At 37.2% G+C, this 23,494-nt stretch overlaps 3 protein-coding genes, 2 non-coding genes and 1 pseudogene across 9 annotated transcripts; 3 read left to right on the top strand and 3 right to left on the bottom strand.

The window, feature by feature from the left end:
• Window positions 1-2,574: 2,574 nt before the first annotated feature.
• LOC147294442 (ATP-citrate synthase beta chain protein 2) lies at window positions 2,575-7,980 on the bottom strand. 3 transcript variants are annotated; one of them, XM_086231508.1, is made up of 17 exons: window positions 7,825-7,980; window positions 7,246-7,373; window positions 7,043-7,145; window positions 6,884-6,949; window positions 6,671-6,794; window positions 6,448-6,582; window positions 6,001-6,061; window positions 5,811-5,887; window positions 5,289-5,444; window positions 5,059-5,187; window positions 4,814-4,946; window positions 4,589-4,716; window positions 4,335-4,440; window positions 4,140-4,216; window positions 3,970-4,040; window positions 3,570-3,854; window positions 2,575-3,088 (listed from the first exon to the last, which is right to left on the bottom strand). In XM_086231508.1, the coding sequence occupies exons 2-17, from the start codon at window positions 7,343-7,345 to the stop codon at window positions 3,013-3,015; spliced, it is 1,827 nt and encodes a 608-aa protein (XP_086087634.1). In that variant the 5' UTR covers window positions 7,346-7,373; window positions 7,825-7,980; the 3' UTR covers window positions 2,575-3,012. The 3 variants fall into 3 exon arrangements, with proteins under 3 accessions (XP_086087634.1, XP_086087636.1, XP_086087635.1); XM_086231510.1 differs by lacking the exon at window positions 7,825-7,980 and adding an exon at window positions 7,666-7,807; XM_086231509.1 differs by lacking the exon at window positions 7,825-7,980 and adding an exon at window positions 7,510-7,659.
• A 5,230-nt stretch (window positions 7,981-13,210) lies between these two features.
• On the top strand, window positions 13,211-13,405 carry LOC147294441 (U2 spliceosomal RNA). Its single transcript, XR_015120983.1, has one exon. It is a non-coding gene; the product is annotated as a U2 spliceosomal RNA (small nuclear RNA).
• A 43-nt stretch (window positions 13,406-13,448) lies between these two features.
• On the bottom strand, window positions 13,449-16,327 carry LOC147294440 (uncharacterized). 3 transcript variants are annotated; one of them, XM_086232520.1, is made up of 13 exons: window positions 16,225-16,327; window positions 16,015-16,160; window positions 15,851-15,899; window positions 15,611-15,757; window positions 15,140-15,276; window positions 14,970-15,039; window positions 14,783-14,895; window positions 14,583-14,648; window positions 14,397-14,492; window positions 14,193-14,292; window positions 14,007-14,093; window positions 13,824-13,915; window positions 13,449-13,713 (listed from the first exon to the last, which is right to left on the bottom strand). In XM_086232520.1, the coding sequence occupies exons 1-13, from the start codon at window positions 16,271-16,273 to the stop codon at window positions 13,567-13,569; spliced, it is 1,299 nt and encodes a 432-aa protein (XP_086088646.1). In that variant the 5' UTR covers window positions 16,274-16,327; the 3' UTR covers window positions 13,449-13,566. The 3 variants fall into 3 exon arrangements, with proteins under 3 accessions (XP_086088646.1, XP_086088648.1, XP_086088647.1); XM_086232522.1 differs by having other exon boundaries at window positions 13,449-13,677; XM_086232521.1 differs by having other exon boundaries at window positions 14,583-14,652; window positions 14,805-14,895.
• Window positions 16,328-17,102: 775 nt separating this feature from the next.
• LOC147294439 (U2 spliceosomal RNA) lies at window positions 17,103-17,297 on the top strand. Its single transcript, XR_015120990.1, has one exon. It is a non-coding gene; the product is annotated as a U2 spliceosomal RNA (small nuclear RNA).
• Window positions 17,298-17,526: 229 nt separating this feature from the next.
• LOC147294438 (dirigent protein 11 pseudogene) lies at window positions 17,527-18,169 on the bottom strand (annotated as a pseudogene).
• Window positions 18,170-18,976: 807 nt separating this feature from the next.
• LOC147294437 (receptor-like protein kinase ANXUR1) lies at window positions 18,977-21,577 on the top strand. Its single transcript, XM_086230459.1, has one exon. The coding sequence runs from the start codon at window positions 18,977-18,979 to the stop codon at window positions 21,575-21,577; it is 2,601 nt and encodes an 866-aa protein (XP_086086585.1).
• The last annotated feature ends 1,917 nt before the right edge of the window (window positions 21,578-23,494 follow it).

Below are 23,494 nucleotides of genomic sequence, written 5' to 3'. Positions count from 1 at the left end.
ATTGGACCACTGACAATTTTGCTTTCTTCACACATTTTACAATTTTATTTTGTTATTAAGAAGTTAAATTATTGGATTAATGTACTAAAATATTCTTGCACTGACTATCAAATTCAAGACAGTTACCTTTCTCAAAGAGGAAACCGTGTTATTGGGCCCAAAAAAACAACAAAAAAATATATATAAAAAAGAAGAAGAAAGGAAGGTTTGGAAGCCATGTGACATCACTTATATGATTAGGCATATAAGTGAGATACAAATTTTGCCAATAGTCGATTGAATATAATTTTTGTACCATTGGTGTATAAAGAGTTGAAAAATAGTATTGTCCTCTTTTGTAAAGTGGAGCCCTGGACACGAGGGGGTGGGCCTCATCTAAGAAGGGAATTCAACTTTTATAATTGAAATTTTGTGGGAAAATGTTAAATAGGTAGGACCAATATGTGCATATCACTACTATGATGAGATGCTCGCATATTCATCCCTATGACTTTTAACGCTATATCATGTGACATTAACCAAATCCCCAAATGAACTCAAGCAATTATAATCACGTGTGTAGGAGTAACATGCATTTCCATAGCTATAAATGTTGAGCTGTAATCCAACGTTTACGAGTTTAAAAAGTACATGACTATCATACTAAACTCCCATATATGACACTTCACCTTTTATCTGAACTTCATCGAAATAATATGAGACTTGACATTTATATGTTGTATCACTTCACCTGTCTTTTAATTACCTTAACCATTTACGGCGGATCCACTAAGGGACAAAAGGGGTCCCATGAATTTAAAGTTTCTTCTCCTAGATCTTACGTCTTTGCTATCTTGAATCTTGTTCTTGTTCCTTACGAATTGGAGGCTATTTGTTTGACAAAATACCTCAAAGAAGCAACTAATAAAATAATATTTAGAGCAAATTATAATTTATACTCTTCAAGTTTACCCTGAAGTTTGAGGTATTTCACAACTTACACCCTATAATTTTTATTTTTATTTTAATTTACTACATAACGTTTTAATTTACTTACAATTGACTACTGTTATATTTATAATTATCTAATTATACGTTAATTGATGAATTGGCAGTTGTGGGTCCATCATTTTTGTCAACCTGTAAAGCCGAATGACCTCTCTGCGTTGTATTTTCAATACATCAAGTTTGACATGAATTTCAAGGAGTCGTTCAAAACCAAAAATCCATATCAAACAGCTGAATCACTTCTTATAGGGCAACTTAAGAGGTCGTTCAACCTTACAAGTCAGCAAAAATGTGGGATCCGCAACTGTCACGTCATCAATTAACGTCTGATTAGACAGTCAAACAGACGATAATAATTAATTGTAAGTAAATCGAAACATTATGTACTAAATTAAAAAAATTAAAACGATAGGGTGCAAATTGTGAAATACCCCAAATCTCAAGGGTGTAATTGTAATTTGCTCTAATATTTAAGAGTTTCTTTCTCTTCAAAATAAATATTTGAAAATTTCTTTCATCTTGCAAAAAAAATTTATACAACCCGTCACTATCGATTAATCTTAATTTTACCCCCACCTCATTAATCTTAGCTATTTTAATCAAAGAGCTAGTTAACTATTAAATATTTAGAATATATTATTCTTCATTGTTTCATCTTTATCATTAAAGGAATAATTTATGGAGAAAATTTTAGTTTTCAAGGTTTACATGGAGAATTTATGGAGAAAGAAGATCACCAAGATTTCGTGATCCGCTGCCAAACTTATTCCAATTAGCTCACCTTCACGGGATCGCGACCCTTTGTTCCGGCCATTGTAGCACGTGTATCGCCCAGGGCAAAAGGGGTATGATGACTTGACGTCATCCTCACCGGCAGTCTAATCAGGATTCCAAACTCAACGGTTTATTTTTTGGGTTACAATGGGTCTTGAGGCCTACAAAACTAGCAAAAAACTAATATGGTAATATTAAGAAACTCATTCTTGCATAAAATTAAACACAAACTTGTACTACGTAGTCATATATTTTTGTTACCTAAATAAAATTAGTGGTGCATATCCAATTTTTTACTCTCTTCTATTTTTTGGCAACTGTATGACACATTTTCAATTGCAGACTTTGGAAGCTGATGACCATTTGACCTAGTAGTGACATTCAATTGAAAAATCATAAATTCAAATCTCATGAACTACAACTAGTGATTAAAAGTGTAGACTCTAAAAAATTATTGCACTTTCTGATTTGCACGGAACTTTATACTTCCACTCCCATTTTAATAAAATGGAATATTCTACAGCAAAGGCAGAATTATCCACATTGTACTTGTTGGAATAACATGGGCTCAAAGGCTGCTTTTGGTACACACATCACACATGCGTCCATTGAAGTAAGATATGGGCCAATCCTTATGTTTGGCTACTTAAACTAAAAGTGATGAAGGATTAAGTTAATCAAATCAAATAATAAGTTCAGAAAACTTGAGAATTTTAAAACCCACTAAAGATTAGTCTCCGTTAAAACACACATTCACACAAACACACACACACAATATGGACCCATGGAAGGGAATAGAGTAGAGAGTAAGTGTACAAAAAGAAAGGCAAAGTATATTTGTAGTGATTCGACAAATTTCTATTTATTCATTGATTTTTTTTGGAGAGAGCAAATCATGCCCAAGATAACACCCAGCTTGCTTTATGTGCACAATTGCACACATTCATGATACATCCAATTCCTACGTACTCTGTCCTTCTCTCCTAACAACCAGAAAAGTGAAACCAAGAAATTTTTTACGGAAACATAACTTTGTTTAGTAAAGTGATCGAGGGTTCTCTCTTCTTTTATGAACTTTCGATACAGCTTCTAAATGAACATAATACTCAGCTCCAGCATTAATTAGCAGTACAAACACTATTCTAACAACTGAACAATCAATCATTCCAGCAAATTGCAGACTCCACAACCTTGAAAACAACAATGCTCGTCGAAAGCAGGCCGGATTTGCACCTGCTATCTGGTATTTTTTCACTTGGTGTAAAGAACATCCTCCCATGGGTGGCGGTATAGGGGCTGCTTCAACCTCTTCTGGTCAAAGGTGTGCCTGAGATTTAGAGCAGGGAGCAATCAGTCAGATAAAAGTATATTCTACAGTATTATTAAGGAATACATGATATATAAAGCAGAAAATGATGTCCTCCCTCTCTTATTTATCTGACCCACCACTGAACCTCATTGTCATCAAAGACAATCCTTTTCTCTTGTATTCCCCTCAATGCCAAACCCACGTATCTAGACCTATATCTATACCCAACAAATAGCAAATTGACTACTTTAGTCATTAATAAGTCATATCAGTATCAGTGACCATAGGACCATAGGACCACCTACTCTGTTTAGAGACCACAACAAAGTCCAAATGCATTGTCCATGTGCATAAGAGGCTATACGCCAATGTGGAATCAGTATTCTGATTGTTCCCGTGTCAATATCAAGAATTTGATACAACCTTAACAGGGAACATAAAACTAACCTAAATAATCTACCAAAGAAAAAACTTTAGTGTAATCCTATTCAGTACTTACCCAATCAAACCAATTGAACGTGCCAGCACAAACAGGCCATTCAGATAGCCAATCTCAACAATCTCGTCAATCTCTTGCTTGCTGAACATTCCACTACCAGCAAGGAGATCCAAGAACAGGGATCCAATTGCACCATCTACATTAAGGACCAGGTTGTTTGCCTTGGAGAGTGTGTAGGTTTCAACTTGAACGGCATATTCCATGTACTTGACAGAAGGGAAATGTGTGCGTGCGAACAGTTGTAGCAGCTCTACTCTCTTATCTCTGTTGTCCCCTCTCTTGATCCTTTTCCACAGCAAGGAAACAAAAACCAATAATAAGATTTCTATGCAGCTACTAAAAGCATTAAAAATTGAAACCCTAGTTTATAATGTTGAAATTTTTTGAGAACTCTCAATACCTGTGCCCAATCCCTGGCACACGAATGCCCTTCTTTTTCATGCTTTCGACAAACTCATAAGGTGTAAGACTCTGATGAAACACAACAGAGGGATAGCTTGTTAGAGTTAAAACATCATTCTAAGGTGTCAGTGTTCAACGATTACAAACATAATGCCCAATAAAGCTTACCTTGTCGTATGCATCCTTGAAGTATCGAGCAGCATCATCAATGGCACCACCAAATCGCGGACCAATTGTGAGCAAACCTGTTTCAGAAGTTCATCTTTGAGTATTCAATAACAAAATCATTTCTGATAAGCCCAGTCCATAAATTAGAAAAATTTGTAAAAAAAATATAGAAGGATTCAGTGGCAATATATCTACCTGCGACAAGGCTGGAAACAAGGTCCTTGCCAGCCCTAGCAGTTACTATTGTGTTGTGAGCACCAGAGACGCAAGGACCATGGTCAGCACATAACATGATGCATATCTGTTATCAGTGTCATACGTATTAGTGAAAGAGCTAGAATACACAATGTTGCTCCTAGGACAAGAAGAGCTAGACTTTTAAATAAACAAAGTTAAACCAGGATGAAAAAAAGTACGAATAAGCAGCTCTACAGTAATCAACAACCTACCTCAATAAATTGAGTGCAGTAACGGGGAAGGCTGCGTTTGAACCACAAAAGAGAGATAACATCACCCACACCGTAACCCTGTTCAACAATGGACGACATGGGTACACCAGCATAGCATGGTTCCTCACCTGCAAAGTGGATTAAAATAATAAGTCAATGAAGCTGGTGTCTAAGATATCAAACACATCAATAATATATAGGAACATCATTGGATTCAATACACACCTCTGTCATCAGAGATTGTGGATATAATATGAGTTGGGGCACGAACTTTTCCACTCTTAATTGCAGTGTTAAGATCTTCAGGTATTTGTGGAGGCTTAAATTCCTTCACTGGTGTAATCTTCCCCTCTTCAACCTGTGGAAATCAACCAAATATGAAATTTTAGACAGCCATGGATACTAATGGATTTACAGAACTTTGTCAAGCAATTTTTGTGGTATTTTGCTAAAGGAATGCTGTAAATTACCAGTTTCTCAAATGTTTCCTTGATAGCAGTTTCTAAGGCTTCAAATGAAGTGGGAACAACAGCTCCAGCATCCCTCAGGGCTTGATTCTTTGCTTGTGCAGACTCTAACTCACCACCACTTTTAGCACCCTGATTAAGACAATGTCAAAGAAGATTCAGAATTTTTAACCCTCTAACTGTCTTGGGAAGAGATTAGTCAAGGGAAAGTTGAAACTGAGATGATAACTTACAGCATGTCCGAATTGTACTTCGGATTTGAATAGCGTTGCACAAGTTCCACTAACCCAAGCAACCACCGGTTTGGTAACTTTCCCCTGTTTCAAAGCTTCAACTAGAGAATACTCGTCTCTCCCACCAAGTTCCCCAAGTACAACAATAATTTTAACCTGCATAAGATCAGAACATCAGATTGCAAAAAGGATAAGGGAAAAACTCCAAATTGGGATCATTTTGCATTATATCAGAAAATCAGAGGCAAAAAGGACAAGGAAAATGCAAACTGGGAAGAGACAATCACATTATCATTGCTTGCATCCATACAGAAACGAGAATCTTTAAAGATTGACCACTAAAACTTGCATGAATATAGTATAAGAAACATAGTTTCTGGTTCTTAAGGACACTGATTAGACAATTCATCTTTTTGATAGTATACCATAAATATATACAAGTTGATAAAGAATACTGATGGCCCTCAAACAGAATGCAAATCATGGACAGACCCTGAAGAGAAATAAAGAGAGCAAAAATACCTGGGGGATATTGTTAAATCGCAGAACATGGTCAGAAAGAGTAGATCCTGGGAACACATCACCTCCAATAGCAATACCTAAAGAGTTCCAAGAACATAGCCAAATTGTATTAGAACCTTTGTGTGCACACATTAACTCATTAAGGTGGCTACGAAGATTAAATTAAACAGAGCAGCAAGAATGTGGATACCTTCATAAAGACCATCTGTTACACGAGCTACAGTGTTGTACATTTCATTAGACATCCCACCCTGCAATGGCAATAAGTTTTTCTCTTAAGAATTCTAAACACAAATATGACTTTCTTGACAAAGCACGTCACATTGCAGTTTGGATAAAACAATTGAAACTCATGGCACTTTGCAGAACTAGAACTAATCTCAGTAGTGGTTCTCAAAGCTAAGGGCATAGGACAGAAATGAATGAACTCCATCTCACAATAAATAGCATAATGTAATGTGCTAAATGTTTAATATATAAACATTCTGATAAATTCTAGATATCTAATGAATGACCAATATTATCTGACCGTTTAGATATCGATTTGAGAGTGGGCATAAAGAATAATTAACAATGAAACAAAATTGCATGCAAATAAGGGAAAGAGAAAAGAAAAGGCACTGGAATAGCTACATACAGATTTGGAGACAAAACCAACAGATCCAGGCCTGTAAAGCTTGCAATGAATGATATTATCAATTGTTCCAGCAGTGTCACCAATCTTAAAAGCACCAGCTTGAATTCCTCCAACGGTGGCTGGGCCAATGACAACCTGCAAACATGATCAGCATTAAAATTAGTACCGGGTGGTCATTTGCCTAGTTAGTGCAATTGAGATGACTTGGCATCAATTGTCTAACCTTGTTGTTTGCCCGTGCATACGCAATCAATTGCTTAGCGTCTGACTCGGGTACACCTTCAGCAATGATAGCCACAACTCTAATGGTTGGCTGCTTCAGAGCAGCCATGGATGAAGCAGCAGCACTGCAGATAATATCAACATACATTCATCATAGAGAACAATAATAGAAGCGGCGCACCCCAAAATACTATTAACAGAATAAAGCACGGACCTTCTAAATGATGCAAAATTGATGAAGACATCGGCAGTAGGATGTGCAGCACAAGATGCTTCAATGCTGCAAAGTTATCAACAAGAAGGTCAGTCAGTTTGGAACGCTTAAAAAGAATAGGTAACATCTAAATAACATAACAAGAGATGAAAAACCCACGTTGAGTGCACTGGTATGGCGATTTCCTCTTGACCGAAAAAGAGTTTCTGGAATCCCTCAGCGCCGGGGTTAATGATTCCAGCAACCGACGGAGTTTCCCTCCCTGTAACAAAGCTCAGTTACTACATTTACACTCCTTTCTAAACAAACATAATCGAGATCAAGTGGGAAATTAACATTGAAAACCATGAATTCATACACACCACAAAGGAAGTCAAAATCCAGCATGCGCTGGATTGGGAGTTGCTTGTAGTTGTAGAACAACGCTTGAGTGGTGCGCGAGAAGAGTTGTCCGGTGGCCATGGTTTCCGGTCAAGATAACCTCCGACTTCTGAATATACAAACAAGAAACCAAAATATCAAAATTAGAAAGGTAGATCAAAAGCCAATGATTCAATTAGGTAGATCTACGACGTCGAATTGACGAAACACCTAGAGGTGTGCAACCAGATCCCAATTTCGGTTACCTAACAGATCTCTACGCAATGTACCTAACAGATACCAACCAACCAAACAAACAAACAGCAGGAGAAGAGAAGCAGATCTTAAGCTTCCCTCCGAATAGTCCTGAGTCCTATATATGCAACAGCGTGGGACAAAACAAAACAAAACAGAGCATCAACCTGCTCCTCCTCGAGGACATCAAAATCCGGGAATTGAAATACGAACAGGAAATGGGATCAAACCAAACAGCGGATAGGATCTCCAAGATGGGTTTGGGTTGGTCAACCAGAAATCCAGAGTAGGAATAGAGAGAGAGAGAGAGAGGAATTGGAGTTTACCTGCTGAGAGAGTGGAAGGAGACACTTGGGGTTTGGGTGAAAATGTAAATGCTGGAGTTTGGGGAGGATAGAGGAGGGTTTAAATAGAGAGAGAGAAAGAGAGGGAGAGGCTTCACTGAGTCTCAGAGAGGACGGAGAGGTGCCACCAACGAGAAAGAGAGGTCGGGAGGGATGGCGGGGTGAGCTGGTCACGTGGCACAAGGTAGTTAGCTCACTGACTGTGACTTCTTTTTTATTTATTTTTTATTAATATTTCTTGGCGCTGTACAAAATTTACCACTCTTCTTCGTATAATTGAGTAAGAGAGAGAGTGGTGGCGGATGGCTGGTTGGGGGGTAGGTGGATCCAGGGACCAAAGGGTTGGCTTGACCATAAAAATCGACAATTTTATTCACACCAGTTTCATTTCTATAATTCTACTCCTTTTTTCTTTTTCTCTTTTTCCAACAAAATAAAGGGTGCTGTTTAACAGTTTTTTTTTGCTAACAAAATATATGAATTTTAAATTTGAGTCTCAAATAATGTGTTATATCTGTATATATTAATATTCGACTTGTTATAAATAAATGAGTTTTAAAGTAAATTCGTATATAAATTTATAAAAATATTGCTATATTATTTAAAATATAAATTTGAATATAAATTTAAGATCTCTAGTATTACTCACCTACTATATTTGTCAAAAAAACAAATATGAAAATTTGTTTTTCTTAATTTTATTTCACTTTGAAAATTTATTATATGATAACTCATTCATAAATGGATCAATGATAAATAAAACTTCAATAATGATTCATATACAAAATATTCCGCTACTTAAAGAAGAGAACAACGTACTTATATCCAACCTTTAATTTTTATGTTACTATCAATGAGTTACAAATCTAAAATTATTTTAAAATAAGAGTGTAATTGACCAACAAAAATTGAACTGCCTTACAAAAATGTGAAATTTTATCATTTGTAAAGTATGAATGAAGTTTTTTTTTTTTTTTACATTTACTATTCAAAGAATAAAATGAAGTCCATGTCAATTACACTCTGATTGCAAACTAGCAGGAGCATGAAGTCCATGTTATCTAAATAAATGCCCAAAATAAATGTCAACTAAATTTATGGTCCAAACCAATAGGCGGTTGTGAACAAGCAATTGAATAGTTCAGCCATGGCCATCCCTTGGGCTTGACGATCGAACAACATGTGTGTAAATGTGTAATGCATAATTTTCTTGATCGAGACTTGCTCTCCATGCCCTCCTTGTGCTCCATTAAAGTCCTAAAATGAAAATTTCCTTTGTGGTGGAAAATAATATAACCTACCCCATTGGTTCAAATTTATACATCAACCTCGGCTATTAGTGCTACATATGGTGCGCATACAATTTAGGCTATTTAGCCATTCATTTTCCACGTGCAATGAAGTGAACTTATGTCAAAAATAGAATGTTATCATCCTTCTTCTAATACATCACTCTCTTTATGTACCACAATTTTTCTTACTTATAATTATTCTACTTGTTTTTATTTCTTTTAATCTCAATTATGTATTACAAATTTAAGAGTTATGAGAGCCATGTTATCATAACAATAAAAAATATTTTTTATTTCAAAAATACAATCAACCTTTTTAATTAAAATTATGATATTTCAATGTTTGATAAAAAAAAATGAGGAGAGAAAGGAATGTATTTGTGATAAAAATATGACATCTTTGTTGGGTTCTTTACATTGAATCCTAATCTTTTCCTAAACACTCTCTTCTAATCAGTAATCACTTTCCTAATCTTTTAAATATATATATATATTTTAATTGGGCTCTACCTTTTTTTTTTCTTTCTTTAATAAGCTATTGTTAGTAGCAATGCTTGCAAGAGAAAGATACGCCAAATTGAGTTTCTTGTAATTTAGTTTAGTTTAATTATTTATCAGTAAAGTAATTAAGTGAAGGATCATGCCATGGTTGAACAAGTCTTTGCTTGCATTTAGATACATTTTTTTATTGGTTTGTGCGTGTTCAAAGAAAGTGGCCCATTCCAACTGGTCAAGGAAACAAAAATCTCTCAACGCATATAGAATAAACGAAACTCTTCAAGTGTCCAGTTACTTCAGACTACAGTGGCAACATTAGTCAACATGCGTCTGTTTTATTAGCCAAAAAGGGATAAAGAATACAAAATATGAGCTAAAGCCTTACAAGAAAATAAAAACTCATAAAAATAGAGCATGGAGGCACCGTAGGAATTAGCAAACTAATCGCGTTTGGGTTTACGATCTTACCAACATCTCTAAGTAGAGGCTGACAATAGCGTAAACTGGCGGATCGGGCAGTAGTAACCGATGAAAACATGACCGGTACCGTCGAAAATAGTGACTTCCTAACACCTTATGATGAGTGGCAGAGAAAACCTAAAAACCTAAAAACACAAAACAAACCAAATCGGAAAAACTCTCGCGAAGGGAGGTGGAGAAACTCTCGCAATGAGAGATGAAAACACTCTCACTTATTGGGAAGAGAATATCAGAAAGAACAAAAAAAAAACACAGAAAAAGAAAAAAAAAAACAAAGGAGAGAGGGGCAAGGGGAGGAGCAGTCTATGAGAACACAAGGGCCGCCCATCTCCTATGGATAGGTTGAGGAGAAGAAAGCTCTCACAAATGGAGGTGGAGAAACTCTCGCAATGAAAGATGAAAACGTTCTCACTTACTGGGAGAAGAGTATTAGAAAAGACAAAAATAAAAATACGGAAAAAAAAAAAAAAAAAAACAAAGGAGAGAGGGGCGAGGGGAGGAGCAGTCTGTGAGAACACAAGGGCCGCCCTTCTCCCGATAGATTGAGGAGAAGAAAAAGTTTTTTCTTTTGGGGTGGCGGCTAGATACCATAGATAGTTAGATCAAGTCCAATTTCTCCTACGATATTTCGGTTATGTCACTGGTTGCATGTGAGTAAACCCAGTTGAAATTCATGCATGTATCATGTATGCCATCCTTCTTGACATTTAATCAAACAAAAACTGAGTAAATATCAATGATAAATTGCATTAAAAATAATACCAATATATTGCACCAAAATAATATATGTCAATGATATATTAGTGGACGCCTAGACGTCAATTCGCTTGACTTTTAAGATTTGATATTAGCTCTACTAACTTTTAACACTTATTAATTGTGAAAGTGACGAGGGGACATTTCCAATGCTGCACTACGTCCACAATAAGCAATTTCACCTAACTTTTTATCCCTAATTATTCTATTATTATGTGTTTACAAGTCACGTCTTCTATTTTAGAATTTTAACAAATTTACTATACAAATAATCGATTCTGGTTTTTTTTTCATTGTGAGAACATTGACATATATATATAGACAAAAATATATCTATGAAATTGAAATAAAACTTTCAATAAACAAGATTATAATACCATGTTATATAACAACTATATCAAAAAACTAAAATTGTCATTGAATGAGTTAACAATATATATCAAACTAACATAATTATTAATGATAACTTAACGGTAATTAAAAAATTAAATCCTATCATTAAAAATGAATAGTCAAATATAAGAGCTAAAAAAGTGTTGTACAATTTTTAAACGGCAAAATGTATGGTCTTCCAAGAACAGTACAAATGCACAATCCAAAGCAGCAGGGCAAAGAGGAAAAACAGACATCATAATCAAGCATGTCACATTGTCACACTAGGTCTCCGAATGGTTTGTATGACTAAACAAGTATGAATAACAATTTTGACTCAAGCCAAGTATCAAAATTGGTTGATATATTTGTTCTATTTTTTCAGGAGTTGAATTCCCAATTGGTGTTCCGATTCCCTCCTTTGGCTCTATATAAGCTTTTCAATGTGCTTGTGAAATCATTATACTCAATCCTCTACGCTAAGCCACTTGCACGTATATATATATATATATTCAACTAGTTCACACACACCCACTGCCTCTAGTTTGTATAGTATGATTTATATAATATTAATATTGCAGCCCCTCATGGTTGACCAGACCATGTACATGGAGTTTGGACTCATCTTTACCTATATCGTGTAAAGCATTTCAAAAATAAACATTATGAAATTAATTAAAGAAAACCCTTAAAATCTATGCAAGGGTACAAAATCATTAATTGACAACCATGATATGCTATTCATTTCTTTTTCTAATCCATTATAAACCAGCCAACCAATAATACTAACTTGTTTATTTTAGCACATAGACATAGTTGTTGTCGACATTTTTCTTTTTCTTTTGCCCCTGAGTTGAGACATCAGCACACCAACCCTGCTTTCTCAAAATACAATATTCATGGGATTGATGTACATCATGTACTCACCATTTTTTGCACTAATTATTTGTACTATATCTCTGATAGATGACCGAACTGGATTCACATGCATAGGACGAATAACATTATTTTTAACTTTGAAGCATAAAAAATGCGAGTTATTTATATTAAATTCAGATTCACTTAACAGTTTTTATTTATTTATTATTATCAATAATTATCGTTCATAAAATTTGAACTTATAATATTTTGTATAAAAAGAAAACTGAGTATGATCATTAAACCAAATTGTCATTCATGTTAACTTAATAGATTCGAAGTTTAGAAAGGACCTAATAACTAATTATAATTAATATCCTACATCGATCATTTTCTTTTTACAGTATCCTACATCATTTTAAATGCTTAAAATGACGCATACTATTTGCAGTAGCGACATATACAAAGGAAGATGTAATGATGGTTGTGTGCTTGTCCAGGTGCTCAAAGTGGACTAACGCAATCGACCCTACCCCATGTATTGTCACTAGCGATATTAATATTCAAGTCAGCCTAAGAACAAGTACCAATATATATAGTGGCTCTCATCACTGCTTTTTGTTTTGTTCTTCTGAGCACCATGATTGATTACGTTGTAAGAGTCCTAAGAGAAAAAATTCACTTTCTTAAAAGGTCTTAAATTCCAGATTTAAATGGTATGGTATCAAGCATTTGTCAACCACCAAGTTCAGCAATCTCTTCACTGATTTAGAAGCATAAACTTGTTTAATTAGAAGAAATAAATACTTTCAGATCCCACTTACCCATAATAAATTCTTGAACCAAAATCTATTCTTTTCATTCAAAATAAGGCATGGAGTAGAAGTACCAAATCCAAAGGTGATGCCAATGCCAATGTCCATCAATCCCCTTTGCTCTTCTATTTCTGGTATTTGGTGATAAGAAGGCTGTGGCAAAGCTTTACTGCTTTTGATGTGCAAAGTCAGCAAGAGTGCTTCAACAAAGTGTATTCTCAATCCCACATCGCTGAGGTGAGAAAAGCAGGACAACAGAGTTGTGTAGAAAAAGAAAGGCCCAAGTAAATTGAAAGCATACCTTTCTCGGCCTTTTGGCTAAGATCAAGTGTAGTATCTGTTCTTATCAGTTTAATATCTGATATGTGGGCCAAGGTCCACACGATATTAAATTAATTTCTTTAGGGGAAGAACCCACTACAGTAGCTTGCTACTGGGGTTCTTGAGCGTCGCCCAAGTGTTGCACTACTGCATGGGCCAGGCGCACCCCACCAAACCTAGTCCAAGCTTTAATACCGGCCCAAATTCAATGTGGTCCAAGAAAAAACGAGAAAGTGCTTGGTCAAATTAATTTAGGAGTGTGATGGTATGATAATGTATGAGAATTGGACAACAAAAACAAGTGGAAAGGGCTAAAGCTACTACTCGTGGTACTACTGCATGAGTATGGGAAATGGACGCTTGACAGTTGCAACCAAAGCAAGGGCCTCTATCAGTGCTCGAAGGAGATGCTGTGGATGATCCTCAATACTAGCAATGCCGTGCTGTGATTGCATACAACTTAAGATTCTTCCAACAATCTAAACAAATATATGACCCCTATCACTGAATAAAGCTTTCAAACAGAATGGAAAGAATGCAATTGAATATGTTAGGAAAGTAGACGGCTGTGAATAAAAAAAAGACTGACCTTTCGTGCATAGCCACCATAAGCAACACCACCAATTATAGGATGCAATGAACTAAGCGATCTAGTTGTGAAATTTTCATCCCTTGAGTTCTCTATAAGAAATGGGAAAGAATATAAGAAAAGACAAAACAAATAGTATTAAGAACAGAAGAGTACTTGGCCAAATGAGAGGGATAATAGTACTTGTAAAGGATGTCGTTTGAAAGAGTCCGACTTTCCTCAACCCATCAATTGTGTGAGCATTTGTGCCACCGGCCAATTGAAGAAAACCTGCCATGTCAAGGGATTAAAGAAGGCATAGCCTGCAAACTCAGGGTGAAATACAAAAGTGATATTCCCAAAGGGCATTAGCAGATCCTATGTACAAACCATGAGGCCTTTCCTTTATAGCAGCCAAATGACGAGCAAAAGCAATTGATTCTCTTGTGGCACCTCGACCAATATCTCCACTCATGGGGCGGCCATCCAACTTCAGTTTGCAGTTTATTCATATCGGTAGAATGTCAAGAAAACTAATTTAAGTTGTTTGAAAATATTTTAAGCAATCATATTAGGCTCAAATTACAGGAGCACCTGCCATAAATTGAAGCAACATAGATCTGGCTCCATGATTGAGTACATGGCCTTCATTGATGATACAGTTGACTCCCCAACATCAGGTAAGCTAACCTGGAAATTGTGAAAATTCTATTATATACCCAGATGGTTTTACAACTTAAATGATCCCACTGAATTAAAAGGAGTAGGTAACACACTTACTGCTGTTAGTCTCAGATATTTAATTGAATCTCTTAAACCATCCCAAAGTTCTTTGAATGGAGCAGTCTGCCTACAATAATTAAGGCTTAGTACAGTGTGATTGCCTACGCTTGAATAAATATTGAACTTAGATTAAGGTGCATTGGACATCCATGAAAAAAGTTAAACTTCTTCCCTTGTTTAAAAATTTCTATGCTTACTTTAATTATCAAGAGGCTGTACCTTCCACTTGTATGAATCTCTACAGCATCAACATCATTTCTTTTGAGAAGTTCAGAGGTTGCAGTAGCATCTCGTATGTAAGTGGTCGCTCCTATATCAATTTGCGCAGTTTTTATTAAAAAGAGCCAATGTAGAGGGCAGAGAGGCAGCATATGATATACATACTTATTTTGTCGTACGGGCAAACTGGAATGCAGCGACCACAGCCATAGCAGCGCTCAGTTAGAACTCCACCCTGCATATTTAATTAAAAGTTTAAGCAAGGGATCCTTGATGAACACCATGACCAAAGATATAGAAGCCACAAAACATTAATATGCTTAAAGAAAAAAAACCTTTAATGCACCAGGTGTATTGGTACCCTGAGAGAGTTGTGTTGTGGACTTTCCAGCCTCCAATGATATTGCGTCAGCAGGACAAACTCTCTCACAAGGCCTTGAACAGTCAAGTGGACAATCCTCTGGATCAAATTCTGTTACGATGGTACTTAATTAGGTTAGAGTTAGACTTAACAAATTGTGGGTAACTGAAACGAATCTAAGAAAGTATTGTGCTCATGCTGACAGATGAGGCAGCTAATCATTAAGATATTAGATCACAAGGTTATGTTGATGAACAAAATTGCATAACATGAGCCAATCAGCCAATTAGGCATGGAATTCTACTCAACCCATAAAGGTATGCAAATTTCACCTAGATAATTGGAAATAATACAAAACTCTGTGAACAAAAAATTATATTGCATAGGCACCAGAACTCACGGCAATGCTTATCATGCTAAAGAAAGTAAACAAGAAGGCAATTACCGGCCTTGCGAAAGTGAAGATCCTCATCATCATTAACACTGATCATCACCCAAGGCCTTCGAAGAGGGACAATTTCTATTGCTGCATCAATCCCCTGGTTGACCGCACTCACCACCGAGACATCTGCTGCACAGTCTATGCAATCAACTGCAACCGTTCATCCACATCAATTAACACAATATGCTCACTTACTCAACCTAAAAGAGTTAACATAAAGTTTCTAATAAGAGTTTTGATTACCTCCAGCAAGAGTGTAGACTAGAGAAAGATTTCTTATATCAACCACATCCTAGAGAGGGAAGTAGAGGAAAGTTCGTGTGAGAGGAGGTGATATTGAATTGGAAGGTGGGTGGGGTTTGAGTTAAATGGGGTTTAAGCCTTCAGGGCTTTGTTGCTGTACGTACCTCGAAGCTTGCACCACATATAAGCTTGACCCAGTTGCCATTTTGAAGAGATTTTTCTGGAGAGGACGTTATTGATGGAACCCCAACAGTTGTCACGAGGTTCTTGACGTCTTCAAGGCCTTTGTTGCTTTTCAAGTTCACCTTCACTGAAATTTTTAACACAGAGAACCGTCAGAGTCTCAGAGACAGAAAGAGAAAGAAAGAAGAAACCTTGATGTTGAGGAGAAATTGAAGCGCTGCAGGAAAAGCTCAAAGCCATGTCAAGAACAAGGCACAGAGATGTCCATTAACGGATAACTGCAGCAGAATTTCGCGGTTCGGAAATATTCCCAGAAGTAGTTAGCAACAATTTGGGCCTTTCCTCTCTCCCAAGAGATAGGCCCAACCCAATTAACCAAAAGCATGTAAGCCCAATGTAAGATTACCCCATCTCACTTCTAAAATGGATATAGCTGCAAATTGAGTAAAGAAAACAAAATTAATCAAATGTCATATTTCCACTTATAATGCTTAAGCATTCCATTGGGACAAATCTATATCATCCAATTCCATGGAACCATCTAAAATCCAAATTTTGACAAATTTACAAGGCACTGCGACTCCTTTTGTTGTGTGTGTGTGTTTGCTTTTAAAAGTGCATGTAGCAATGTAACGAGTTTTGCAGTGTTCACTTCAGTATTTTGGTCAGGGAGTGCGATCTATGACTTAAGGAGATAGTTGTCATATTTAACATACACACACATTCACACATACACATAAATTCTTGAACCAGAACCTTGCCTAGGAGGCTTCTATTTCTATCTGTTCAAACCAAGCCAGGGAGTATAACTACCAAACCCCAAGATGCAGCCAGAAAGACTGAAAGAGGATTATAGTTGATCTATTCAATCAAAATCCCATTTGCTCTTGTATCTGGTTTTTAGTGATGAGAAGACTGTGGAGAGGTTCTTAGATGTGACTGCTTACAAAGTACAAAGTCAGCAACAGTAGTACTTCAACAAGTGCATTCACAGTCCCACATCGGCAAGTTGATGAAAGCAAGACGACTGAGTTGTGTATAAAACAAGCGGCCCTAATCGAATCTAAGCATACCTTTCTCGGCCTTTTGGCTAAGATCAAGTGTAGTATCTGTTCTTATCAGTTTAATATCTGGTATGCAGACCAAGGTCCGCACGATATTAAATTAATTTCTTTAGGGGGAGGGCCCACTACGGTAGCTTGCTGCTGGGGTCTTCGAGCGTCGCCCAAGCGTTGCACTATTGCATGGGCTAGGCCCACCCCACCAAATCTAGTTCAAATTAATCAACGCGTCAAATTATTGGGCCTCTCTAGTCCATAGATGTTAGTCGACCGCGTTTATCAGGTCCAATCCTATTAACCCAAGGCTTATAAACCCAATGCGAGCCTCTAAATTATCAAACTATGTGGCGGCAAATTGAGTTAAAACTAAAATGGAAAGGAAAGAAAAGTCGATGCAAAGAGAAAGAAGTACCAAATGTCATATTGTAAACACTAATAATGCTTTACTGTTACACTGAGCTTAAGAACAGCTCGAAGATTAGCTAAATCCATGAACTCAGTCCCCATAATCCCATAACCCTTGACAAATCGAAAAAACCCAGTCCCAGACACAATTCCAAACTCTCTTTCCTTCATTGCAAAAAGGTCAGCACCTTGAATTTCCAGAGTACTATCTTTATACTCTCCATCAGTGAATATCACTGAAAACACCAAATGCAGGCCCTTCCCGTCCAGATCAGAGTTGATGTAGAACCCTTGGGCCCTGCCAATCTGTTGGGATTCAATAGTGGGCCCAATAGTTACCGGGTCGTCGACGGCCACGATTGTCCCGAACTGGAGTACGCTGGAGTTGGGGCCAGCTTTCCCGGCCACGGTGGTTGCTGACGTGTCATGGCCCGTTAAGTAGTCGTGGACGTAGAAGACTAGGTTGGTTTGCTTGGGCTGTAGCCTGGGGATGGTGTAGGCCACATAGAGGAGAGTTATGGTGAAGAAGAGGAAGAAGAAATTGATGGTGGACATGGCCATTTGGGTTTGGGGATTTTTTTTCTGGAGAATTAAGCAAGGGTTTGGAGATGAACTTGGGTTGGTGCTGTGAAGATTCTTTGCTCACAAATTGGAATTGTTTTTGGCGCAAAACGACAAATCTGTCAGAGTTTTCCTAGCTTAGTGTTTTGATGCTTTATGGTTATTCACACTATTATATCTCATGATTTTTCAATACTCTACCCGACACTATGCAACATTATGTGTATCAGTGTATGTATGAGACAAAACGTGTGTTTTAAAACTATAATTGCATGAACTACTTATAAATATTGATTTGCCTAATAAGATAGTAGGATTTCTTTTGAGAAAAGATAAGATAAAATATAAAGCAATGAAGCCCCCTGAAAATTTTAAGGCCTAGTGAAGTATCATCATGGGCCTTATGATTAAATAGACCCATGCAAACATGTACAAACCCAAAATATAATCCTGGCTTATTTCATGGACTTGGTGAATGTAGCACCGCTCGTTTAAACCACAACCTAAAGAAACGCCAAGGCAGTCAATAATGCCAAACATCATAAACTCATTTAGCGTTTCTCTTTTTCTCTCTTACCTTTACTCTCTAAACCAGTAACTGCCTCCTATACTAACGTTCCCTAGATCCTGGACAAAAAACGCACACAAAAATAACATTGAAAAAACAAAGCAACAATTTAGAGAAATGGAAGCAAAAACAGTTTGATTTGTAATTCTTGCACCCTCCTGAAAATCCCAGGTAAATTTGTAATCTTTGCTTTTAATGAAAGCAAGAAAAACACGTATTGATTTGGTACAACACTTTCCCTCGCTCATTTTCTTGTTCTCTGTTTTTTCCCCTGTCTCATATTTGATCTTGTCCTCCCTCACCTCTCAGTTTTTGAATCCTCTCTCAAAAGGGTTTCTCTTTTCAGCTATGATCTGCAATACCCACATCTTATTTTCTCTGATTTTACTATCTTTCTCCTCAAACGCCATTCCCGTTCTCAGCGGAGACTCTGATTCCTCTGTTTCTTATATAATTTCTTGTGGCTCTTCAAGCGGAGGCACCGATTCTGAGGGTCGTAAATGGGCGTCCGATTCCCAATTCCTCACCTCTCCCACCAATTCAGAGACGGCAACAGCCCAATACCAAGACCCTTCTCTGCCATCCCAAGTGCCATACATGTCTGCAAGGATTTTCAAGTCCTCATCCTCATACAAGTTCTCTGTTCCACCAACGAAGCGTCTCTGGGTCAGACTCCATTTCTATCCAGCTTCTTATAACTCCCTCGACCCCTCCAACTCGTATTTCGACGTGGTTGCAAATGGGTTCACCCTCCTCAGCAATTTCAGTGCCTCCATTATAACCCAAGCTCTCACCCAGGCCTATGTGGCAAGAGAGTTCTCCCTCACTCCCATCCAATCAGGCAATCTGAACATCACATTCACACCCTCCTCACGACGGGACAAGTCATATGCTTTTGTCAATGGAATTGAGGTCATTCCCATGCCCGAAATTTTTCAGCCTGCCACCATAGTCGGGTTCGAGGACCAAACCATCGATGTCCAGAGCTCCTCGGTTCAGACCATGTTTAGGCTCAATGTTGGTGGACAGTACATTCCAAGTACCAATGACTCCGAGCTTTCTCGGACATGGTACGATGATTCTCCATACTTGTTTGGTGCAGCCTATGGGGTCACCTTTCACGCTGGTAACAATGTCAGCATAAAATATCCAAGAAATGTGCCCAATTATATTGCACCTCTCAATGTGTACAGCACGGCTAGATCAATGGGACCTGATCCAAAAATCAATGAGAACTACAATCTCACTTGGATTTTCCAGGTTGATGCAAATTTTACATATGTTGTCAGGTTCCACTTCTGTGAGCTTCGTCTAACCAAGGTGAACCAGAGGGTGTTTGATATTTTTCTCAATAACCAAACAGCACAGCCGGTTGCAGATGTGATTGTATGGGCGGGGTCCATAGGAGTGCCGGTTTATAAGGACTATGCAACTTATGTTAATGATAGAGATGGTGATGTGGAACTGTGGGTGGCCTTGCACCCATCTGTGTCAATGAAGCCTGAATACTATGATGCAATACTTAATGGATTGGAGATTTTCAAGGTTAATGACACACGTGGGAATTTGGCAGGCCCAAACCCGAACCCGTCGGAGATGCTTCTCAATGCTGAGGCAGCAGCGGAGAGGTCGTCTTTTAGTCCATCGGATAAGGATAAGGGTAAGGGCCATGTAATTGGTGAGATAGCTGGTGGGGCTGCTGGTGGTGTTGCTGTTGTTGCAGCTGTGTCTTGTGTTGTGTACCAAAGGAAGAAGAGAAAATTGAATGGAGCTGAGGGCAGGGTTGGTGCTTGGTTGCCGCTATATGGTAGCTCTCACATATCCACTGTGACTGGTAAGAGTACTGCTGGAAGTAGCCGGGTTTCGAGTCTTGCTGCAGGTCTATGTAGGCATTTTTCATTGGCTGAGATCAAGCAGGGTACCAAGAACTTTGATGAATCCAAAGTTATTGGGGTTGGAGGGTTTGGGAAGGTTTACAAAGGCATTATTGATGGAGGGACCAATGTGGCTATAAAAAGATCGAATCCATCTTCGGAACAAGGAGTGAATGAGTTCCAAACTGAAATTGAGATGCTTTCAAAGCTTAGGCACAAGCATTTAGTCTCTTTGATTGGTTTTTGTGAAGAAGATGGGGAGATGGTTCTGGTTTATGATTACATGGCTAATGGGACTCTAAGAGAGCACCTTTACAAGAGCAACAAGCCCCCCTTATCATGGAAGCAGAGGTTGGAAATTTGCATTGGAGCTGCAAGGGGATTGCACTATCTTCACACTGGTGCCAGGTACACCATCATCCACAGAGATGTGAAAACCACAAACATCCTATTGGATGAGAATTGGGTAGCTAAAGTGTCCGATTTCGGGCTATCAAAAACAGGTCCTAATCTTAATAACCAAACCCATGTTAGTACAATGGTGAAGGGTAGCTTTGGGTACTTGGACCCTGAGTATTTCCGCAGGCAACAATTGACAGAGAAATCTGATGTTTACTCTTTTGGGGTAGTCCTCTTTGAAGTCTTGTGTGCAAGGCCAGTGCTTAATGCTAGCTTGCCTAAGGAACAAGTTAGTCTTGCAGATTGGGCCACACACTGTAGAAGGAAGGGAACTCTTCATGAAATTATTGACCCACATCTTAAGGCTGCAGGGAATACTATCAATCCTGAGTGTCTAAAAAAGTTTGCAGAGACAGCTGAGAAGTGTTTATCTGATCATGGAATTGAACGTCCTTCAATGGGTGATGTGCTTTGGAACCTTGAGTTTGCACTTCAGTTGCATGAAAATCCTGATGGAGAAACATTTGTTGCTGAAGACAAAGCAAATGAGTCCTATGCTATGCATAATGTCATGTTGACCATTGATGAAGAGAGTGCTGCAAGTGAGGCTGATTTTGATCCCGAGTCAGACACAAATGCAGTTTTTTCACAGTTTGTGAATACAAGAGGAAGATGAGAACAGTCGTGTGACTTATGCCTCAAGTTAACTCTTTCTCTATGTTCTCTTCGGCTAGGAATTTTGTTTTGTAGGTTGTGTTATGCCTCTTTAAACTTCTTTTTGACCTTGGTAGATACAAGAAGACAGACAATTGATACTATATTACAGAAAATTTTGGTTTGATGTACACATGATTTGTGAATATAATGTATCATTATATTCATTATATTTTGCTGAAAAAAATAATGATTGTATTATACTAAGAACAAAAGTTACAGGCGCCATTATGCATTAAGAGGGGATCAAACATCCACTCTCCCTTTGAGTTCCTAGTTCAATCCCAATGACAAATTCCATAAGCAACTGAATTTAATAATCTTGGTGTCAAGCACTTTTGTTATTAGGTTGAAGCCTTTGCTAGAATCTTGTTTGGTTTATGTATTTGAAGGAGAAAAAAAATGTGGGAAGAAAATGTTCTAATCTTCATAATCAGATAATGTTGTTTGCAGCTATAGCTGAGATTAAATTGAAGGCCTAGAATTAATGTAATGAGTCTAATGACCTTAGGGGTTAGGGATTTTAAATACTGGCTATTGACCATGTGGCCTTAAATATGGCTATACCAATTTACCAACCCATAATGTACAAAATGACAACACAGCTCTAAGCATGTAAACTAGCTTGTAAAGCAACCAGCAAGAGCATAAAGTAAGCAGAGAGGAAGCATTAAAACTCTCAGACACCAAATATGCTGAAGTACACCATAAATACTATTTACTTAATGCTTAAAAAGTAACACTTTGGTTCCCACTTTTTCCTTCACAGCTAGCATGAACAAGACCATTTTCAAAAGCCTCTTTTTTCTTTTTACAAAATTCAAAGCCCCCATTTATATGCAAATAAATTTTCCCAATAAGGGTTCTGCTTGAAGTTTAAGTACCATCATAAATGAAAAAGAATCCGAACCAGTAATAAATTTTCTGATGTAGTTGAAAAGGAACATCAATATTAACTATATTACCTTGGACTTAAATAATATTTTGTCAAACCATTGGGATATATGGAGTAATGCAAATACAAAAAACTTGGGTCACTTCATAATTAAAAGTATTACTTTGATATATCATGGGTTTCTCAGTTGAATGAAAATTTGCAAGAATAAATTTTGAACGAGGACCTAAAAATGGATGTACGGTTAGATTATGAAATTACGTTGTGTAGTTGACGCAAAAAAGTGATTAACGCCGTATTATTTTACTAACTAGTTAGTTCTAAAATATTTTTGTTATATATATACATTTTTTTTTGTTATATATATATATATCTTTACAGAGAGCTTCAAGTGTGAGATTCCACATTTAGGTTTGTTTATGGAATCTCTCATGGAACTCACTCTACATTATATTTTGATAATCGAAACTGTCTACCTTTTTTTATCTCTATTGAACGATTGTGTTTGCAAAAAATTAGGTTAATTGAAAACTATTTGACCGTTGATTAAATAATTATCATTTCAAGTGTTTATCGAAAATATTTTGTTCATCTATTTATTTGATAAAAATTTGATAACTTAATGATTTTTAATTTGCTTAATTTTTTATAAAAATAATTTTAAATATATATAAAAATAGACAATTTGTGGCCTTGGATCCCACAAGTAAGCATATGTGAGATTTCACATATGAAGGGGCGGTATATCTTTGTATATTACTTTTTTGCCCTCTCTATTTTTTTATATTATATCGTACATGTTAGCTGTGTGCTAGCTGTGTTCAAACTTCAAACCATGATGCAACGTATTGCAGCCTTTGCTTGCTCCCGAACCAGCTACTTCTGACAATCTTTCTCGTTTGCTCCAATCATACTTTGCAAAAAGACTCGACACCTTGAACCCCAAGTATAGACATAGTCACATAGATAGATTATAGATAGACT

This window comes from Dryas octopetala, chromosome 2 (assembly GCF_963921425.1).
Source record: "Dryas octopetala chromosome 2, drDryOcto1.1, whole genome shotgun sequence".
Lineage (NCBI taxonomy): Eukaryota > Viridiplantae > Streptophyta > Magnoliopsida > Rosales > Rosaceae > Dryas > Dryas octopetala.
The sequence above is the reverse complement of the archived record's forward strand: the minus strand, read 5'-3'. Positions and strand labels throughout refer to the sequence as shown.

Bases quoted from the DNA above. Each gene is read 5' to 3' on its own strand.
- LOC147294442 (XM_086231508.1), bottom strand. From the start codon at position 7,345: ATGGCCACCGGACAACTCTTCTCGCGCACCACTCAAGCGTTGTTCTAC. The intron at 5,188-5,288 runs GTAAGTTATCAT...TGTCTTAATCAG, and splicing joins AAGTACAATTCGGACATGCT to GGTGCTAAAAGTGGTGGTGA. The intron at 4,717-4,813 runs GTGTGTATTGAA...TCCACTTTGCAG, and splicing joins CACAATCTCTGATGACAGAG to GTGAGGAACCATGCTATGCT.
- LOC147294440 (XM_086232520.1), bottom strand. From the start codon at position 16,273: ATGGCTTTGAGCTTTTCCTGCAGCGCTTCAATTTCTCCTCAACATCAA. The intron at 16,161-16,224 runs GTTTCTTCTTTC...TAAAAATTTCAG, and splicing joins AATTTCTCCTCAACATCAAG to TGAAGGTGAACTTGAAAAGC. The intron at 15,277-15,610 runs GTAATTGCCTTC...CCATCGTAACAG, and splicing joins TCTTCACTTTCGCAAGGCCG to AATTTGATCCAGAGGATTGT.
- LOC147294437 (XM_086230459.1), top strand. From the start codon at position 18,977: ATGATCTGCAATACCCACATCTTATTTTCTCTGATTTTACTATCTTTC.